The sequence below is a fragment of the Pundamilia nyererei genome, unplaced genomic scaffold (genome assembly GCF_000239375.1).
Source record: "Pundamilia nyererei isolate P.nyererei 1_Seehausen unplaced genomic scaffold, PunNye1.0 scaffold00080, whole genome shotgun sequence".
Taxonomy (NCBI): domain Eukaryota; kingdom Metazoa; phylum Chordata; class Actinopteri; order Cichliformes; family Cichlidae; genus Pundamilia; species Pundamilia nyererei.
Window position 1 is genome coordinate 1,827,741 of NW_005187481.1, and position 18,502 is coordinate 1,846,242.

The following is an 18,502-nucleotide window of genomic DNA, read 5'->3' on the forward strand; positions in this document are numbered from 1 at the left end:
TTATTTCCAATTGAGGCTTCACAGAGCAGTAGATGGATCAGCTGAAGGGCCAGATGCATCTCTCAGATCTTGTGTCAGGACATTTCTGGATCTTTTTTCATCATATCACGACTTTTATCTTAGGCCTGTTCCTTCTTTTCTCCTCCACTTATCCAGCTTCTTAAAACTGCACCCCATGGTGTGCAGTGTCTTTCCAACAGCATTGTATGATAACACACTTTTTAAAATTGCACATGATGCAACGTGAAATATTTTTTGTTTTTTTTGTCAGTTATTGAAAAAAAATATTTTCCTCAGTGTGCCTTCAGTATATAAGAGAAACAGGTTTGAAGCCAACATTTATTTCAATACCGTAGGGGAAAAATTAATTAAAAAATGACCACATACTCATAAAATTGATAGCATTGTAGTGCCCTGGCCTGTTATAAATTTGCAGTATGTCTGAAATGTAAAAAGACAGGGAGGGACGCAGAGATGAGATGAGCTCTTCAAAATCCTCTGCCTGGAAAAAAGGGGAGAACAGCTGGGACCTGGCACTCCCTCTGTGTCTGTCTACTCTTTGTCATGGCCAAAAGACTCTTGTTTTCAGGCAGTAATCAGACAGCCCTGGGGCTCTGTAAAGACCCTGTTCTCTTTTCATCTCAACTGTTGCATACACCCTGCTAATTGGAATCCTGCAACTGGGTCACAGGCATTGTCTCTCAAGTGCTGTCAAGTCATTGTGACGCGTGAATGTGGAATTATGGTTGTCTCCGATGCATGATTGAGTCTTCTCATCGTAATGCCTCTCTTTCAGTCTCATCACAGATGTGAATTTTTCCCCCTTTCTTTCACTAATATTTCTTTCTGCCCCCTCCTGTTTTTGTCACTTTTTTTTGCATGACACCAGAAGTCACTGGGGCTTGTCATTTGGGTAAAGATGAATATTTAATTCAACTGTAGTAACATTTAAAGTATTCTTCTTTATTTATTTATTTCCAACAAAGCTTATAACTATATATCAGCAGATCCGGTTTGCATCCTTAACTAGAGAAAGATCATTACAAGTTTCTGTCAGTTTCACCTACTGATCCTCTTCCCTCCAGTGGCTGACGAGGAACCTGATTTCGCAGTTTGTCAGTGATTAAAAGCAGAATTAATCGGCCTAGCATGCCACTACAAATGAGCAAGAACCCTCTGGGAGACCAGCAAGACCAAGCAAGGCACATTTCCAATTATACTACCAAATGAATCATTTCTTTTATTGGGCCGTCTATAATTGTGGTGGGTATTGGGTGCATGCAACTCAATTTGTCTTACATATTTGTTGGTAACATGGTAATAGAGTTGACAGAGCCAAGGGGATGATATGAAAGAAAGAGCCGGAATAAAAAAAGAAGAAAAAAGGGGAGGATGAGCTAGATCCCTCAATATTTGTTTGATCTGCTTCATCCTCCTTAATACTGTTGAAGTTTAAAAGCCAGAGAGAAAAATGGCACTTTAATCATCTGTGGATTGAGGAATGGGAAGACTATCATTTTCAAATAATCAGAAAATGTCTCTCCAGAGTCACAGACTTTGTTCTGACTACTGGAATTAACGAGGCTTCCAGTGATGTGATTATCAGTCGCTGGAATCATCGATATAGAAAAATAATTGACAAATTAAATTAGCATAAATTCTTGAAAACAAGACATTTGTTAAAAAAATAAGTCAAAAAACTTTAAACTAAGTTGGGTAAGCTTTATTTAAAGTTGAAGTTACATTTAGAGCACATCGTCATCAGTGGAGATTATTTTCCGTCTTCAATTAGGAAACATCCAGTTACTTAGAAAGCAGCTGGGAAGCTTGTCAGTACAGGTGTCAACACACACACACACACACACAGAAAAGGCACAGCAATAACTATGAAGCCATTTCACATTGCAAACATTGGTATTCAGCAGGGCATTATATGACACAATGATCCAAAAGTCTAAATTTAACAATGTAGTGCCCTTTAGCCGTTGTTATTATTAGCATTATGTACTCAGTTCCTAACAACAGGTTGTCTTTCTATCATAACACAAATACAGTCGAATATGTGATTCAGAAGACTGGTTTAAATGGTAAAAATAAAAAACATTTCATACACCAGACGTAAAAACTTCAGCAACAGTTGATTACAGTTAAAATGTAACGTATATGTGAACAGTAGCTTTTATCATTTCACAGACATTTTTAAAAGATTTGGCCATTTGATTGTTAATTCAAATACATCTCTTTAGAAAAAAAACCCCAGAAACTCAAACAAATAAAACATAAATTTAGAACAAGCTTAACTTAAGACTCAACAGCTGTTGAGGAAAGAGGAAAAAAGATCTTTCTGAGCAAGCTTACGTTTTAAACTCCGTCTCCATTTCGTATTCAAGCTTTCGTCAACTCTCCGTGCGTTACTGTTTGTTTCCCTTTGTGCATTTATGTTTGCACGTATGCTAGATGCAACATTTCAAATGCAGGCTTGATTCTGGCTGCAATGTAAGGGAACAGTAAGCACTAAAGTGCCTCTAAAGCAGCATTTACTGTGTGAAGGGGACAGCTGTGGTTTTGTTGTGAGGCGAGCTGCCCATTGCTCACTGCAGGGTAACTGTGCAATAGTTGGGGTTTAAAAGGGACCTTTCTGCTGCTCCCTGCTGAGCTCCCCTGTTCAATTCTGTCTTTGTTCAGTAACTAAGTGCTCCATGCTTAGGAGTGTAAAAAAACCCCTTTCTTTCTAACTCCTCTATCAATGTGTCGCCACTGTTGAGCTGGTCATCAAAACGCTTGCAAATCTTAGCAAGCGTATGTCACAAACCTAGGTGTCTTTTTAAGAACAGCGTGTTTAATTTATACTTGGGAACACTCCAGTTGAAAAGCATGGATTATCATGGAAGCATAGACATCCTCTCGAGTCATCTGTGTAAACTCCAAACGTATTATTAAATTAAAATTCACTAGATATTTCTTCATTGTCATTCTTTTAATTGCTCTTCAGTACAAAACACATGAATTCATCTTAAACACTAGCACATGTGTATTGCCATTTACAAAATGTTATAAATGATGTCAGTCAACTCTTGATCACTGAGAATCATTGCCAGCGGTTCATTAACAACGTGGCTGCTGCCAGCGGTCATCACGCTGGCTCCTCTAGCCTCAATCTCCAGATCAGGTTGAACCAGGCTCTGTTTAGGTCTGACTATGGCCTAAGCTGGGCTTTAAGCCAAGCATGGGCAAAGACAGGCCCCCACTAGGAGGATGCTGATGTCTCCATAGTGGACAGGATACGTACCACTTCTGCTCTCTGAGTAGGTGAGATGTGCTGGGTCATGTGCACAATAGAATCCATGGCAACCTCTGGATTGGCTTGAACAAGGCTGGGAGGAAAAAAAAGAGAGGGAAACAAAAGAAAATGAGCCTGTCAGGTGGGCGAATGAAGGTTAAGAAAGGAGAAAATGAGCTATTTAATTCCAGCACTCAGCAGCAGTTTGCGCTGTTGCACAGCTTTGAATGATCACCTGCGAATCTGCTTGAGGATGTGGTCTCTGCGGATGTACTTGATGTTCTCGTCAATGACTGATCTTGCACCCTCTTCTTCAGCTAGCTGCCTCTCCAGCCATGCCACCACTTCTTCATTGTTATCCCACAGATAGGCCTGCAGAACACAGAGAGCGTTAAAGGACAGAAAATGAATCATTGTATGCAGCATTTAAGCATATATAAAGCCTGAAAATCCCACTTTTTTCATGATGCAACAATGAGTGGAAGTAAAAGCAATTAAAAGTTACACACCATATTAAAAGATAAAATTAGCAAAATATCATGAATCAACAAATAAATATCAACATCAACAACAACAAAAAAGATGGACAGGCACAAAGTGGGGGCCTGATGTCTTGCTGACTGGACCTGATAGAAAAATTAGTATTCATGAGTGCTGGCATTTTCTGTTCCCAAACAAAGCCAGGCTGGAGGGCTTAGTGAAGATTTGGGGGTTTAATGGGCTCTTGCCTTTTTATGAACAGTCCTGCTTGAGGTCCACAAGAACATTTAACGCCCTTATTAATCATTTTTAATCTGTTTGCTTTTAATTAAGAAACAGCGTGTTGCTCTCCTATCTGCACGTGCCAGGGCTGTGATTAATTGTGGCTTAAGACAGCCAGTCCTGATTAGGGTAATGTATTAGCTAACAAGAAGGCCACTTCTTAAGAGATCTCAAACACTGAGCCGACTCCTGTCACCCCAGCGGCTGGAGCTCTGAGCCTTAGAAGCAAGGAAGCACATAAGGAAGGAAGGAAAGATGATGACTTTCACAGAGCGATACACAATGAGACATTACCAAAAAAAAAAAAAAAAATCTAACATGAAAGGCACTGAAAAGCTGAAATGTCTACAATCCTGTGTGGTTGTGTGGACATGATGAAAAGGTTCACTACATGACAGATATTTTGTTATTCCACAATTCTGGTTTCAGTCTACTGTGAAAATAACTAGAATTTACCAGTATTTTAAATATTCAAAGTTTTTATTTTGAATGAATTCTACACGATCCCCTCGCTCTCTAAAGTCAAACTTTTAAATTTATGAACCACCACATCCTTCCATATTATCATACTTTTCACTCAGAGCCAATACATATTCAACGATTTTACAACAAAACCTAAAAACGCCAACAAAATACTTTTTACCTTTACAGCCCCCTCGGCCTCCACAAACCAGCGGCGCAACATCGCCTGGATCTGCCCATCTGTCAGCTCGCTGTTGGCCACCTGGATCTTCCTCTTTACGGTTTCCTCCAGCAGCAGACGCCGCAGACGCCAGTAGAAGAACTGACGGGATGTCTGCCATTCTAGGATATCCTGAAGAGGCAAAAGACAAGCATCTAGCGTTACAAAGAGCTGGTATCATGAAGAGCTACGTTTTAATCCTGCTGAATGCCAATTTTAATGTGGAGTATTGCCTTCTGTATCAAGTGAAGCCAAAGGTGTGGCACTCAGGTAGCACTAATTAAGTAGACCACTGTATTACCTGGCTTAAAAACTGTCTGCTTTGACACAAATGTCAATGAATTTATAGGTTTCATTCATAAAATAAAATCTAATTCGACACATTTAAAATGTAATTGTTGTAAAGCGGATTGGTGTGTTAATAACACATGCTGTTCTTCACATTACAGTGAACTGATGGTCTGAGGATGTCTGTTTTCCTTTTCCGTGCTAGTATACTTTAGAATAGGTAATAATCCTCTCCTGTATATAGCATGTAGGACAGGAAAGAGGGGAAGAGAAAAAAAAAAACCACCCCGACTGCCATCCATCTGTAAAACACCCCTCTGGTCATGTGAGCAAAGTGTGTATCTGTGTGTATTTGTATGTGAAAGATGGGTCTGTGAAGGCACAGAATGAGATGGGGTCTGCCTAAGGCTGCTCTGTAGTTGCTAAGGTGATAGACCAGGGTCATCAGAAGATAATTATAAGGATGAATCTCGCAGCCTGTTGAGACCAAACATTATTCACTAGGCAGGTGCAGCAGCAGCTAGACTGATACTCCCCTATGGGCTTTTCAGGTTATTCACAGACTACACCTTCATATGTGCACACGTGATAGTGTTAGCTCTCACCGTGATGACCCCCTTCTCTTGCATGCGACCTGGGGTGTCATGGAGGTCCGCAAACTGTACAGCCACCTGATGGTAGATGGGCAAAAGAAACTCCTCACGCTCCTTAAGTTTGGTTTCAAGCTCTTTGCGATCAGGAGGGCTCAGCTCTGGGGTTCCTGTTGGAAGTTTCAGAGTAATAGCATGAAACATATTAGGCATATTTCACTGGATTATTCTAAAAAGTTGAATTTAGGGATCAGCAATCAAAAGTGCATGTGCTTATCTACATTTCTGAGCACGTATAATGTAACTGTATTTTCGGTTTACCTCTGTACTATCAGCCTATATTTTTTTTTAATGCAGGCAGTTACATGGTAGTCCTGTATTTGCCTTTGGTATGTTATACATAAACACAGGTTCTCTATGAGAATGTAGTTGGGAATCAACTTCTGCTAATAGTGTTTTATTATAGCACCGCCCCCAAACCCTCACTTCTCTCAGAGCAGACAGATGAGCTCCCAAAACCCTCACAGTAAACCATCACTATGCCGAAAGCTCCAAGCAATTGCAGCATTGGTCCAAAGGGGAAAAAAAAAATCAATAGTCTGCATGGGAGAGACAGTAGAGCTAGTGATTAATCTGAGAAGGTTGTGACCGACATCTCCCAGGGGAATGCAAAAAATATGACACAAAATCAAGAATGACAGGGAAAGCATGTATGCTCACACTTTTTGCTTCTCCCTTAAATGAAGGTAAGACCAAACAGGGAGGAAGAGAGATAGCCCTAAAAAGGAATACTCAGATTTCAAGTGTGGGGCTTACCCAATTTTTCAGCCAAGCCCATGTAGACTGGATCTACTCTTCTCATGGTCTTGACCAGATCCTTCCTTCTAAACTTGATCTCGACTGTCCCTTCAGGCTCCAACACACCACCTCTGGAAACAGAAAGGATTTAAGTGAGGAAAGACAAGGTATTAAAAAAAATAAAAAATAAAAATCTGCCTCCTTTTCTCCAAAGCTCACCGGCTGTCCTTGTCGGCGTACATCTCCATGTGCCGGGGGTTGATGGTGGGATCTATAACGACCCAGGAGCCTCCTCTCAGCTCAGCCTGCGGGGGGATATAAACCAATACTGGCTGCTTGTACTCTCTCAGCCCATCCACAATGTAGGCCCCGAATTTCAGCACTTGGTCGTACATATCTAAAGAGGATAAAACCATATTAGATGAAGATAGGGTTCAATCACTAATTGGTTGGTGACTGAGGCAGAAGTACCTTTCATCCCTCCAGAAAAGCCCCTCCAATTGGCAAACACAATGAGAGGTAAGCCCTCCCGGTTTAGGTCCTTAATGGCCTGAGCAGTTTTGAAAGCAGAATCTGGGAACCACACCTGTCCTGCCTGTTGGATGAGCTAAATATAAAATAAAAACGAAAGAAGCGGTATCAGTACAAAGGTGTCTGTGAATGTGTTGTGTGCCTGTTCATTCTTGAATATATACACACTCAGTGACCCTTACCTTAGCCTCAGAGTCTAAATTGGCTGGATCAGCTGGGATCGACAGTTCCACTGACCTGGTTTCCACAGCAACAACTCCAGTCGGTATCCCACCGAGTCTGTAAAGAGGCCATCCACTGTTAAAATCTACAAAATACCTTGATATGATTTTTAAAAGCTAATCAATTTTTTTGTTTTGTTTTGTATATCAATAACGTTTAGTGACGTGTAACCTGGTTTTATTTGGGACTTACCTGGCTCTGCCTACCACTACACTCTGAGCCCACGGCTGCATGATCTCCATGAAAGAGCCATGGTCGAAGAAGCCAAGCTGCCAAGAACCCTTTGGAGCTTTATTGAGAGAGAGCAGAATACATGCACAGAGTAAATAAAGGCAAAAAGTGAAGTTAATTAATGAAAATTCTAAATGCAACACAATCAGATCCACTTCCAAAAAGCATTCTCTCTTCTCATGATATTTTTAAAATCCCTAGCTTTCTTCTGTGTGCAGACTCAGCGTGTATATTCGCAGGATCTGTCATCTTGGCACCGCCCGTGATAGATGACTGTATAAGCAGACTTGCTCAGCTCTTTTTCTGCCTGTACACCCCAAGAAACATGCCCAGCCTAAGAGGTTACCATTCAATTAAGCTTGGCCACTCATCACTACCAGACGTTGACTGGCTTCCCACACGGTTCCCCGATCTCTTTGCCATCCCAAGCAGTAATTACACTGATGTGGAACCTGCTCAGTCCTGACCTGCAGTGTAAAACACACTGCATCAATTTTGGTGCTGATCTGGCCTTTGGCGGCATGGTGTTAGGCTTCACTGTTTCTTGCTTAGTTTCTTAATAGCCTTTCTCTTGTAATGAATTATTTCAACCTTTAACTCTTAGGCTATCAGGCTGAAATAATAAATCTTTATATTTACTTTAAATAACACAAAAGAAAATGTGGCTTGACTTTTTAACAACTGCTGATGAAGCAATATTGATGATCATTAGAGGAAAAGTGAAGTGTATACATTATTTTTATAGTCAAAGCTTAGATTTGAGAGCTTAGATGCTAAACAAATCACTACAGCTTTTTTTTGACTATGTTCAGAATTATAACATCAATAGCATTAATAATTAATAGGATGATTTCTAGTAAATAAAACTGGGCATTTAATACAGAGTAACAAAGAAGCTACAGTGAATAGAAGGTCTGCATTTTTTTTTAAATACACACTCTTCAAATATTACTCGAGAATCGATTTGCTAGTCCAAACATTTTCATAATCAAATTTAAATACGTCCACATTAGGCACTCACTCTGACTGGGGCGTCCTGCCAACATCCAGCGAGGGTCATAAGGAGCCTTGGTAGGTACAAACTCTACCAGTCGATCTATGGGATCCTTGGCATTGAGGATGGGCACTGGGCTAGATTTACACTGAGGAAAAGATCACTCATTATGATCATGATATGACATTATTAAATGAAATTGTACATTACATTATTATATTTACATACGTTCTAAACATCGAGCTGTTACCTTGGGCATGTAGGACAGCCACTGCAAAAGAGTGAAGACTCCCTCAAAGTCATCGCAAACAGTGCAGTGAGTGACACCATTGTTGTGCATGATCTGAACTCCACCGAGTTGGTTGTTGGATGTATACACTTCTCTGCCCAGCACCTAATGTAGGAAAAGGACAAATGTATGGATTTCTGGGGAAATGTTTGACAAAGGTATTTTATTTCAGATCAGGCAACTAAAGAAGGCAATGTTTCAAAACCTGAAGCATTAGTTTCCCGCTTAATTGAACAGAATGTGGATTTACCCTTTAAAAACTAGTCTCAAACTAAGTCAGAATACTGTTGAGCAACACTGGCTGACAACAGGAAGTGTTGTAAACAAGTTTCTAGTCTGTGTATCCAGGTTACGGCAGCCTTGTCGATACCCCTCTTTCACAGTAGTCACATTTTTGGGGACAGCGCCTGCTTCTCTTCATAGCCGATTTCCTAACACATTGCATGAATTAACACATCCCTTTCTTAACAAGAAAACCTAATTCATTATACTGGCTTACATCCATTTCTGGTGTGCAACAAAAACCAATGTATCTGTATACATTTAGAGCCACCAAACTTATTTTATCTTCATGTTGTTCCTTTGCCAACCTGAAGCCATAAAATCTCACTTCCAGCCCACCCTATTTTCATAAGCATCTCAGAACAGGTGGCAGGGCCCTGACATGCTTCTATAAAAATCAGAGAGGAGCTCAATCCCTACCCTCAGCTCTCACCTTTTCAGCCATCATTTACTTTTTTTATTACCATTAATGGTTATGTATCTGGCTACAAATCTAGGGCACTCTCCTAAAGCTGTCAGGAAAGCTGGCTGCCCCAAGAAACATTGCAGTCACCTTGACATACACAAAACCCCTGTGCCTCTGGCCATCGCCAGATTCATTAAGATTCCACTGCGGAGAGAAGAGGAGGAGACAAAGGAGGAGGAACGAAGGGAGATGATTGGAAGGAAGAAAACGAGGCACCAAGTGGTAGCAACAGCTCACTGGGGTATTTGTGCTAGTAGTTACTATCCATTCCCCATGAAAATAGGAGTTCTTTCCAGCAGTTAATGAAATGATGATCTCTGGGTGGTAGCCTCCTGCTCTCTATTAAGTTTCAGTTAATAGCCAGGAAGTCACATGATAAATGAGCAGGCCAAAAAAAAAAATAAAAAATCTTAAATCAGTGTTGCTGGTTAAAATCATTTTCTCCAAATAAAAAACAAAAAAATGTGTTGCTATTCATCACCTCTATATTGTGGACATTTGTCAGTAACCATTATTGTGATGCTGCTCCTACAAATGGAGCAAAACAGTGGGACAATCTAAAAACAATTGAGCTTCCAGCAAATAGATATACCATCATTGGGCCATTTGCATGGTTTGTCATGTTGTGAACTGTCATCCAATTTGAAATGAAATCATCTTAATGCACTGACAAGGACAGAGAATGGGTAGCAAGCCAAAAGGAGGCAGCGATGCGTGCAGACACGCACACAGACACACACTAATCAAGTGTATACAGGCGAGAAAAAAACCAAAAAACAATCTGCATCAGCAAAACTTTTCATTCTGATTAAAAACAAATGATATGGGTGTCCTGCACTGCAGCCTCTGGCATGTCACTCTATTTCTATGCAAATACAACTTCATGGTGCGCTTTCAATTATTCCACTTTGAGTGGCAGCCAGGCCTGTGGCTGGGATCGGAAAGGGAATCCCAGTAGAACACAGCAAGGCAGAGGGAATGAGCTTCAAAATTGCTCAAACAGGGAGGGGGGAACAAGCCATATAAACCGAAAAATAAAAATAAAATCATCAAAGCACACACCGTTTTCTGTTACATTTTTTTCATAATTCAAAAAACAAACAAACAAAAAAAAAAGACGAAAAACATAAAAGACCCATTTGACCTTCCTGCCATATTAGCTGAAAAATTTAAAAGTCAACTAATGAATATATATTGGTTTGCTCATTAAAGCGCAGATGCATTAATTATATGAATTTAGAAACAGCTCATTTGGTGTTCACTCCCCATTACAGGAGAAGCAGAGTGCACATGTGTACAACACAATCATGTTTTTCTTCTACAACAGCAGAAAGGCACCATCACTGTATTCTACTGTATCTAAATTACACAAAAATGACCCATTTCACCTTATTGAGGGCTCCAGCTCCAGTAAGGATGATGTGGGAGTTGTCCACTTGTATGGTCCTCTGTCCAAGCCTCACCAGATAGGCTCCAATACCTATGGCTCGGCATGTGACCTAGAGGAGTGCAAGATTTCCAATAAGCAACCATCCAGCTTTTCATGTCTTTACATACAGCAAGTCTTTCTTCTTAACAGAACATACAAACTCAAGGCAAAGCAGCAGACTACATATATGAATGTGTGTTTGCACACAAGTGCGCACTTGAATCTTACCAGATTCATCGTGATGATCTCCTCGTAAGCTAGAGAGGATTCTCCGGCAATCATTCCCGACCCTCTCAGATTCTCCACACCCAGCCCCTCATCTTTACCTATAATGTCAGTGATCTTGTACCTGCGTGACAACACATACATTCACTCAAATCCAGATGCGATGACCCCCTCTTACCTTTGTCTCAATCTGTCACATCTTGTGTTTGAAGCTTGAAGATTACAAGCTTATAAAATCATATCCTCACATACAAAATGCACTATTAATGCATACTTAAAAAAAAAAAAAATTACCTCGATTCACCCTCATCCTCCACATGTTCGCAATGCACTGAGTTTAGAGCTGAAACCTTCTTGTAATCCTGAGGTGTGAGGTAGAGATACTTGAAACCCTGTAGGAAAAACAAAACATGCAACTGAAATAATGTTGACAGCTTAAAAATTGACAAAAATGAAGATGCAGCAGACAAAAAGTCAGGAAACTTTTTTTTTAAAGACAGAAAAAAAAGGAACAAAAAAAATAATTGAGAGAACAGATTAGTCTCAGAATTTATATACTACACCTTTAGTAAAAAAAAACAAAAAACTTAATACATAATAATAAACCTTCAAATGCAAATACACTGAGATAATGACAGCAATTCTGAAACAAAAAAATCTTTTAGAATTATGGAAAACTAAATAACTAAAACGTACTCAAATAAGTATTAGGAATATTACGATATTCTCAATAATTATCTACAAATAGTGATTAGTGGATTTCACTTAAAATAAAAAAATAAAAAATTCTATACAAATTTAAATTAAAATTTAAGTATAGCCTAATGTCTCTGAGACTCTGCTGGCTGACCTTGTAAGGATCAGCTGGATCTTGCCAGGCCACATGAAACATATGTCTGATTTCCTCTGCCAGACCGATGCGTGCACCGCTGTTGGCCGCAATATAGAGTCGGGGGATGCCACTTTCCCGAGCCATCTCTGAGGCTCGCAGGAACAGCATGTCCTCCTGGGGCCCAAAGGAGCCTATCTTGTGTGTGATGTCATTGCTTATGACAATGATCTCACGCCCTGCTGGGTACTCTGGGGTTCGCAGGGTCATCCGCCATGCCACCATGCCAATCTGGAGAGATCAAATAGGGAAACTTTAACCCAATAAATACAGAATATCTGTAAGTATTAGACAATAAATAATCCACATTAGCTGCATAGTTGTTTTTCTGATTTTGACCATGTTTGCTCAACGGTGGAATAAAAAGTGTGAAATCCTCCATATTTGTTGAATCAAGACAGAATCAGAACGCAGCTTTACATCTTTGGAATAAATAGAAGTATAATATATACAGTCATCTATTTATCTATACTACCATCTTTATTGCATCAGAGCAAAAGAAAATGTGTACATTCTGAAATAAGAGGCGAGTGTGTCAAAAAATGTCAATGTCATAAATTCCTGCTTTTCAAGGTTTGTTTTCATGCTTCAAGCTTAAACACGGACCTCGTTGCCCCCTGGCAGTCGATTCATCTGTACCAGCTGACCTTGAGCATCAAGAACCAGCTCTGTGAAGGTGAGCAGCTCAGAAGGAAGAGGACACTGAGGTAAGTCGGCAAAAGCCTGACATGAATGCCAAAGCTTTTTCAGAGCCTGAAGATAGGATAAAATAGGCAGCATGTTAATATGTTATTATTTAGTACATCTAAGCAGAAGCTAAATATAATAGGCACGTTTTTGTACAGTACCTGTCTGAACATTTCTGGAAAGTCATAGACATAGGTGGTGCCCAGAGATTGTGCTTGGAAGCGTTTAGACTGCAACAGGTCTTTGGTAACATATGGTGTATTGATGAGCATGCCATGCAAGGGGCCCTGCTTGTCTCCATATGCTTGGAACATAATCTGGAAAAAGGCCAGAAGTGGTCACTTTAGTGATACAATGATCTCTTCAACAACCTTGGCATTAAGATGAAATCAAGATGAAAACACATGACAGGAAAAAAAACAAACAACTAAAAAAACGTGATAATGATTAAAAGCACTTCTCATAGTTACTGGACATCAAAAGAATTCCTCTCATGTAGCGCTCTCACTATGTTGCAACTTTAGTACGTGTTATTACTTCATTATTTATCCTCCCAACAATATTACATTTTAATGCATGAAATGAGTACAGCTAAAACACTTCGAGATGTCACTTTTGTTGGTAACCATATAACAGTCTTCACATAAAAAACAAACTGTGAATCTCTTATATTATGGAACCATTAAAGCCACCACAGAGCAAACATGGGAAAAAGACAAAAATAAGACATGAAATGTGTTGAAGATGACAGAAATCTTCCTTCATTGCTTCATGTAGCTTTCATCTCTTCAGCACTGCCTTACTACTGAATGGATGGCCGTGACCACTGAAAGATGAATGGACGGCTGGATTGATGAATCTCGCATATCTTACCTGAGTTACCTGAGTTTAGAAAAAAGATATTGCTAAAAGAACTGTCCAATGGGCTATGGGCAAGACACCATACTGGATCTCTACTCCAAATAATAAAAACTTGAAGTTTCTATTATGATATATACAACTGAGAAATTTACAACAGAGTCTGGTAAATTGTACACTACAAGCTGAGGTTTCCAGGAAGGAGCTGATGCCCTTTACCAGTGAATGGACAATAAGGAGATGAGATGGATGATGTATGAGTGCCCCACCTGTCGGTCTTTGGGCCCCACCTGTCCCGTTCGGGCATCAGTGACCTCCTTGTAGAGGCTGATATCCAGGTAGTAGCCAGATTCATTTGTAAGGAAGAGGCGGATGGGAATTTGCTTCCCCGTTGGAGTCAAGCGGATGTTAATCTTCAACTCGGCCTGCAGGACTCGAAGCTTCCACAGACGGCTGCCGTAACGCATCACCATGGAGCGCACAGACTCCTCGATCTGAAGTTCACAGGAAAAGATTAGCAGGAAGCAAACACAGTGGCAGTAATTTACTCTGTCAATCAGATATTTGTGGGTAATATTTTCCCAGACCTTTGATGGGTCCATGATGACTGTAGGGACAAAGTTGAGGAAGATATGGTTACAGTCAGTTCGCACAGTTGTGTTGTTGAAAGCCACTTCCAGTTCATCCATAGCTTCCAGCAGCAGGCGCTCTGCTTCATTGTGAAGGTATTCAAAGGAGGCCTCCTAATAAAAGAGGAGGAAAAAATAAATCTCAACAGCATCGAACACGGCAGAATTTGGGGGCTAAAAATTAAAGGCAAAAAATAGAAAGTTTCTCATCCAAAACCAAGCTTGTAATCTTACCTTTGTTACCAGATCAGAGTGGCGGATAATGGCACGGACAAAGAAACGGTAGTCCGTAACTTCTGTGCCCACCTCCACTCGGGCTGCACCCAGATACAGGTGCATCTTGTGATTGGCACATGGAATGGCAGTGAGAGCAAAATTCCGCATGCGGTTGAGCTCCAGCTGGAATGCTAATGCAGGCTCTAAATGGCGATAGATCCGGTCCTCCTCAAACTATTGAGACACAGACAGGATACAATAACAAACAGTAACACAGTCCTGCAGAGACAAGTTTGTTTCAATATTTTACTGAGCACCTCAGTTTTTTTCTTAACTAGCACCTCTAACATTAACAGACACAGTTTAAATTGGCAATTTCACGATTGCTCAGTTGGTTTAAGTGTAAAAAGACGCCCATGAGCCACACACTGTATTAAGTAAATTAAGTCATGGGCAATATCAATCTCAGAAAGCTGCTAATGGGTGTCATTTCTCTTAAATGGGGGACATAATTAAAGAGTTCATTAGTTTAATGAGTTTTAGTCATGTCATTGTAGTGAAACTATCAGGAGTAGCAGAAAGGAAGAGCCATCACTGACTGCAACTGAATGAAAGTTAACACTGCTTGGAACGGGTGGTCAGTCTGGTTTTTTTTTTCCCCAAACAGGCTGTTTCATTGTCATGGGAATAATCCGACATACATGTGCATTAAATACACAGTATATTCATCTTTCCAATAGAGGTCCCTTCTCCATAGGCTCAACATTAATTTGACATTCAAGCAAAAATACATTTTATATGACAGTGATGATTTGGATTTGTGTTATGTGAGCACCTACCTTGTCCCTGGCACGGAATGTGAAAAATTTAGGAAATTCCCTCTGTGTAAATAATCATAAGACAAAGAAATAAATGAATCAAAATGTTGTACATAACAGATTACATTTTCTATAAAGACAGCAATTCTGTGTTAAGAATGACAAATTAATTAGACTTTCACCAACTGTGCCTAATTACAGCAGCTCAAAAAAAGCCATTATGATCTTTGCTGAAATAGCTATATGGAAAGGAACAGTCACAATTAGGACCTTAATCGACACGCAGGGGGCCCTGTGTTCTTTTACTGCGATAATTTACCTATCAAGAAATCACTATGTATTCACCAAAGCAGAGGGCTAACATAATAATAGCAATGGGCTCAACATATAAGCACCCATTACATTCTAATGCATAAAACATGTCCTCCTTTCAGAGATCCAGTGATTCTCTGAATAATGCCTGGTAGGCCTGTCTGATGTTATCACATGAAGTCTCCCACTTGCCAAAATAATGCCAGATGGATTGGAGACGCCCTCATCACACCACAAGCTACATAATAATCAGATGACTGCAAAAGTATACACAGTGTAAACCTTCATAGCTATGATTTAACACTGATTGCAAATGACCCACTGCAATATAGTGAACTGAAGAAAAATCTTTTCAGAGTGAGCATGCATAAAACAGTAGCGGCCACAATGATAGGGACATCTGTTATTATGACAATGACTTTGTCTTTTCTATTCAAATCCCTGTCATCTAAATGCAACTGGTCTCTTGATAATATGTCAAACTCTGAAAGACAAATGGTACATCACAAAACTGCCACATCTGGGGGTTCAAACTCTTATGTGGCTAAAATGTGTGGTCCCATCACTAATAGGGCATTTCCATCTAAAAATGATGAGCTCACAATCTGTGTGATTTATTTAAGCTGGTATAACCGAGCTGTAAAAAAACAAAAACAAAAAAAAGCAGCTGCAGGATGGCAAAGATTAAAAAAGTCTGTGCTAAACAGAATTAGTGTATGCATGTTAATACACTATCATTAATCTACCTCCTGTAGGTGGCGTTTCAAACAACATCTACAGTGATATTTTGCAATTTCTATGTAATTTGTGTAGGTTGTGAAACAAATGCACTGTTGACGACAGAATTCTTCTGCCTTCCATTACTTACATGAAACCTTTGGTCCACCTCACAGTTGACTTGCTTCCTGAAATCCTGTCATCAAAAATGCAGCAAAAGCAAGGCATGCAGAAGGAGATACAGAGACAAAAGAGGAAAACCAGCTAAATTTCAAATGCAAATTATTACCACAATTACTACAGTATTGCCACACATAACAAATGAATAAAATATTAGTAATAACAAAAAGGTCAGATGCAAGCTCAGTTTATTTCTGATATTTTGGTACATGCGGTTCAGTAGTGCCGAACTGATGGCATGCAAGGCAGCTGATGGTGAACATGGATGGTTTTCTGAGTTTTAAGTTTTAAATCAGAAGCCTCACCTTTTGAGCCACGAGGAAAGTCAACCTTCGGATGCCGTGTTCAAACAGCAGAGATTTCTGGAATAAGAAAAAAATTTTGTTAAAAAAAAATAAAAATAAAAATATATATTTATAGTCAGGATGATAAGAACAAGCTAAGTCATCTCATATATATTCTAATCCATTTTCTTAACTGAAAAGATACAAGGTTTTTGCTGTAGATGTCTCCCACCTTTGACTGAGTGAATTCCCGGAACATAGCTGCCAGGCCATCATCATCAATGTCGCTGTCAGTCTTTATAGCAACATTCAGGATATGGATAGGCTCATCCTGGATACTCTGGGTGACAAAGCAAATACACATCTAATTCGAATCCTTAATTATAGGGGTCAGTGACAGGCTAGTGACTAGTACAAGTCTGCCCTCTTCACCTTGTTGTCCTCTTCACCGTACAGCACGGGATTGCCTCCTTCTGGGAAGGTAGGACTTTGTGGAGGAGAGTCAGAGAAGCAGCTCAACATATCCGTTATGTTCCTATAAAATATTTAAAAAATAAATAAAAACGATTTACCTCCCAATAAAAACCACTCAAGTTTAGAATTTTTTTACACAAGGACTGACTTGGTGAACTCCTGGAAGCTGCGGAAAGCCACCATGGCTCCCATGCGCTGGCAGGGTGGTGTAAAAGACGTGTCAAGCAGAACGTCGCTCACACTGGCCATGTGCACCATGCCGTAGTGATTCAGGTTGGATGAGAATGACATCCTAAGGTGTAGACAGAGAAATATTAAAAAAGGCTTGATTGTTAAAAAACAAACAAACAAAAAAAAACAAGTAGTAACAAAACACCACCAAGGAATGAACATAGGAAAAGAGCTATACCGTAGGCAAGGACATTTAGATATATCCTGTTACGATAACACCGCTTTGCAGTGAACAAGACCACGTAAAACCACCAGAATGACCCCTCAAGTATCCAAGTTTCATTTTGATGTGTGTTAGTCCTTTGATTGTAAGCAGGCAACCCCAAAGTTACAGCTTGTATAAGCACTCAAGAGGTCTTATGTGTCAAACCTGTCCACAGTATCCAAATCTGATGCATTTTTCTTCTCAGCATTATCATCCTGTGATTCATTTTCTGGTGCTTTAGGGTCCTGGGGTTTAGTTTCCTCTAATTTAGTGTCCATGACTTTAAGATTTTCCAGGACTGAAGAAAACATTTTCCTGGCAGGACAGTCAGAGGTTTCAGTTTTGGAGATGCGTACTAGTATATGATTTCTACCAAAATTTTATGTGATCATCTTAAACTATATGACATACATAAGTTATCTTAAACTTGCACAATACTGAAGCACATACACACAGCAGTTAGATACAGAGCAGTCATTTCAACAGAAACAGGCACCCATCAGTAAAGACATTTTTTGGCAGAAAGGTTGAATGCCATAGGCCATGCAGATGTCAGTAAAATTAAATTACTCTGCAATTATCAACCAGACTAGACCAAAGTTACTAAATCTAAACAAATAAAACAGCTTTATAACCAACAACTAGATAATTAATCTCAACTTGAATTACAGCTTTATTCATCCAGCTAGCTAGTCACCGGTAGTGGATGCAATTAAAAGAATGTTTTACCTGTTTAGAGTGGGGATGTTCCCTCTGCAATCAAATAACATTGATTATCAAGTGGTTAGTGACAGGCATCAGAAGGAAGACATTTAAGGTGTAGCAATGTGTGCATGTGATTATATCTGTCCCTTAACATATTTTTGCACCAGGAACAACCAAATTATTCTGTGACTTCACACATAAAAAGATTAACGAGAAACACATCTGATG

The 18,502-nt window shown here is 39.8% G+C and overlaps 1 protein-coding gene across 12 annotated transcripts in view; it reads right to left on the bottom strand.

The window, feature by feature from the left end:
- Nucleotides 1-1,708: 1,708 nt before the first annotated feature.
- acaca (acetyl-CoA carboxylase alpha) overlaps nt 1,709-18,502 on the bottom strand; it is a 32,722-nt gene continuing 15,928 nt past the window's right edge. For 7 of the 12 annotated variants that reach the window (XM_005737886.1, XM_013912079.1, XM_005737888.2 and 4 more), the window contains 28 exons: nt 18,299-18,322; nt 17,735-17,884; nt 17,282-17,425; nt 17,092-17,194; nt 16,892-16,999; nt 16,681-16,737; nt 16,347-16,391; nt 15,188-15,229; nt 14,367-14,582; nt 14,091-14,246; nt 13,773-13,997; nt 12,807-12,962; nt 12,565-12,711; nt 11,920-12,189; nt 11,364-11,461; nt 11,073-11,193; nt 10,804-10,914; nt 8,629-8,772; nt 8,406-8,526; nt 7,346-7,442; nt 7,114-7,210; nt 6,872-7,007; nt 6,620-6,797; nt 6,419-6,531; nt 5,618-5,772; nt 4,686-4,856; nt 3,516-3,652; nt 1,709-3,374 (listed from right to left, as the gene is read on the bottom strand). In XM_005737886.1, coding sequence (XP_005737943.1) covers nt 3,248-3,374; nt 3,516-3,652; nt 4,686-4,856; nt 5,618-5,772; nt 6,419-6,531; nt 6,620-6,797; nt 6,872-7,007; nt 7,114-7,210; nt 7,346-7,442; nt 8,406-8,526; nt 8,629-8,772; nt 10,804-10,914; nt 11,073-11,193; nt 11,364-11,461; nt 11,920-12,189; nt 12,565-12,711; nt 12,807-12,962; nt 13,773-13,997; nt 14,091-14,246; nt 14,367-14,582; nt 15,188-15,229; nt 16,347-16,391; nt 16,681-16,737; nt 16,892-16,999; nt 17,092-17,194; nt 17,282-17,425; nt 17,735-17,884; nt 18,299-18,322 — 3,649 coding nt within the window. In that variant the 3' untranslated portion in view covers nt 1,709-3,247. The remainder of the gene's footprint in view (nt 3,375-3,515; nt 3,653-4,685; nt 4,857-5,617; nt 5,773-6,418; nt 6,532-6,619; nt 6,798-6,871; nt 7,008-7,113; nt 7,211-7,345; nt 7,443-8,405; nt 8,527-8,628; nt 8,773-10,803; nt 10,915-11,072; nt 11,194-11,363; nt 11,462-11,919; nt 12,190-12,564; nt 12,712-12,806; nt 12,963-13,772; nt 13,998-14,090; nt 14,247-14,366; nt 14,583-15,187; nt 15,230-16,346; nt 16,392-16,680; nt 16,738-16,891; nt 17,000-17,091; nt 17,195-17,281; nt 17,426-17,734; nt 17,885-18,298; nt 18,323-18,502) is intronic. The other 5 variants (XM_005737885.1, XM_013912081.1, XM_005737891.1 and 2 more) reach the window with 5 other exon arrangements.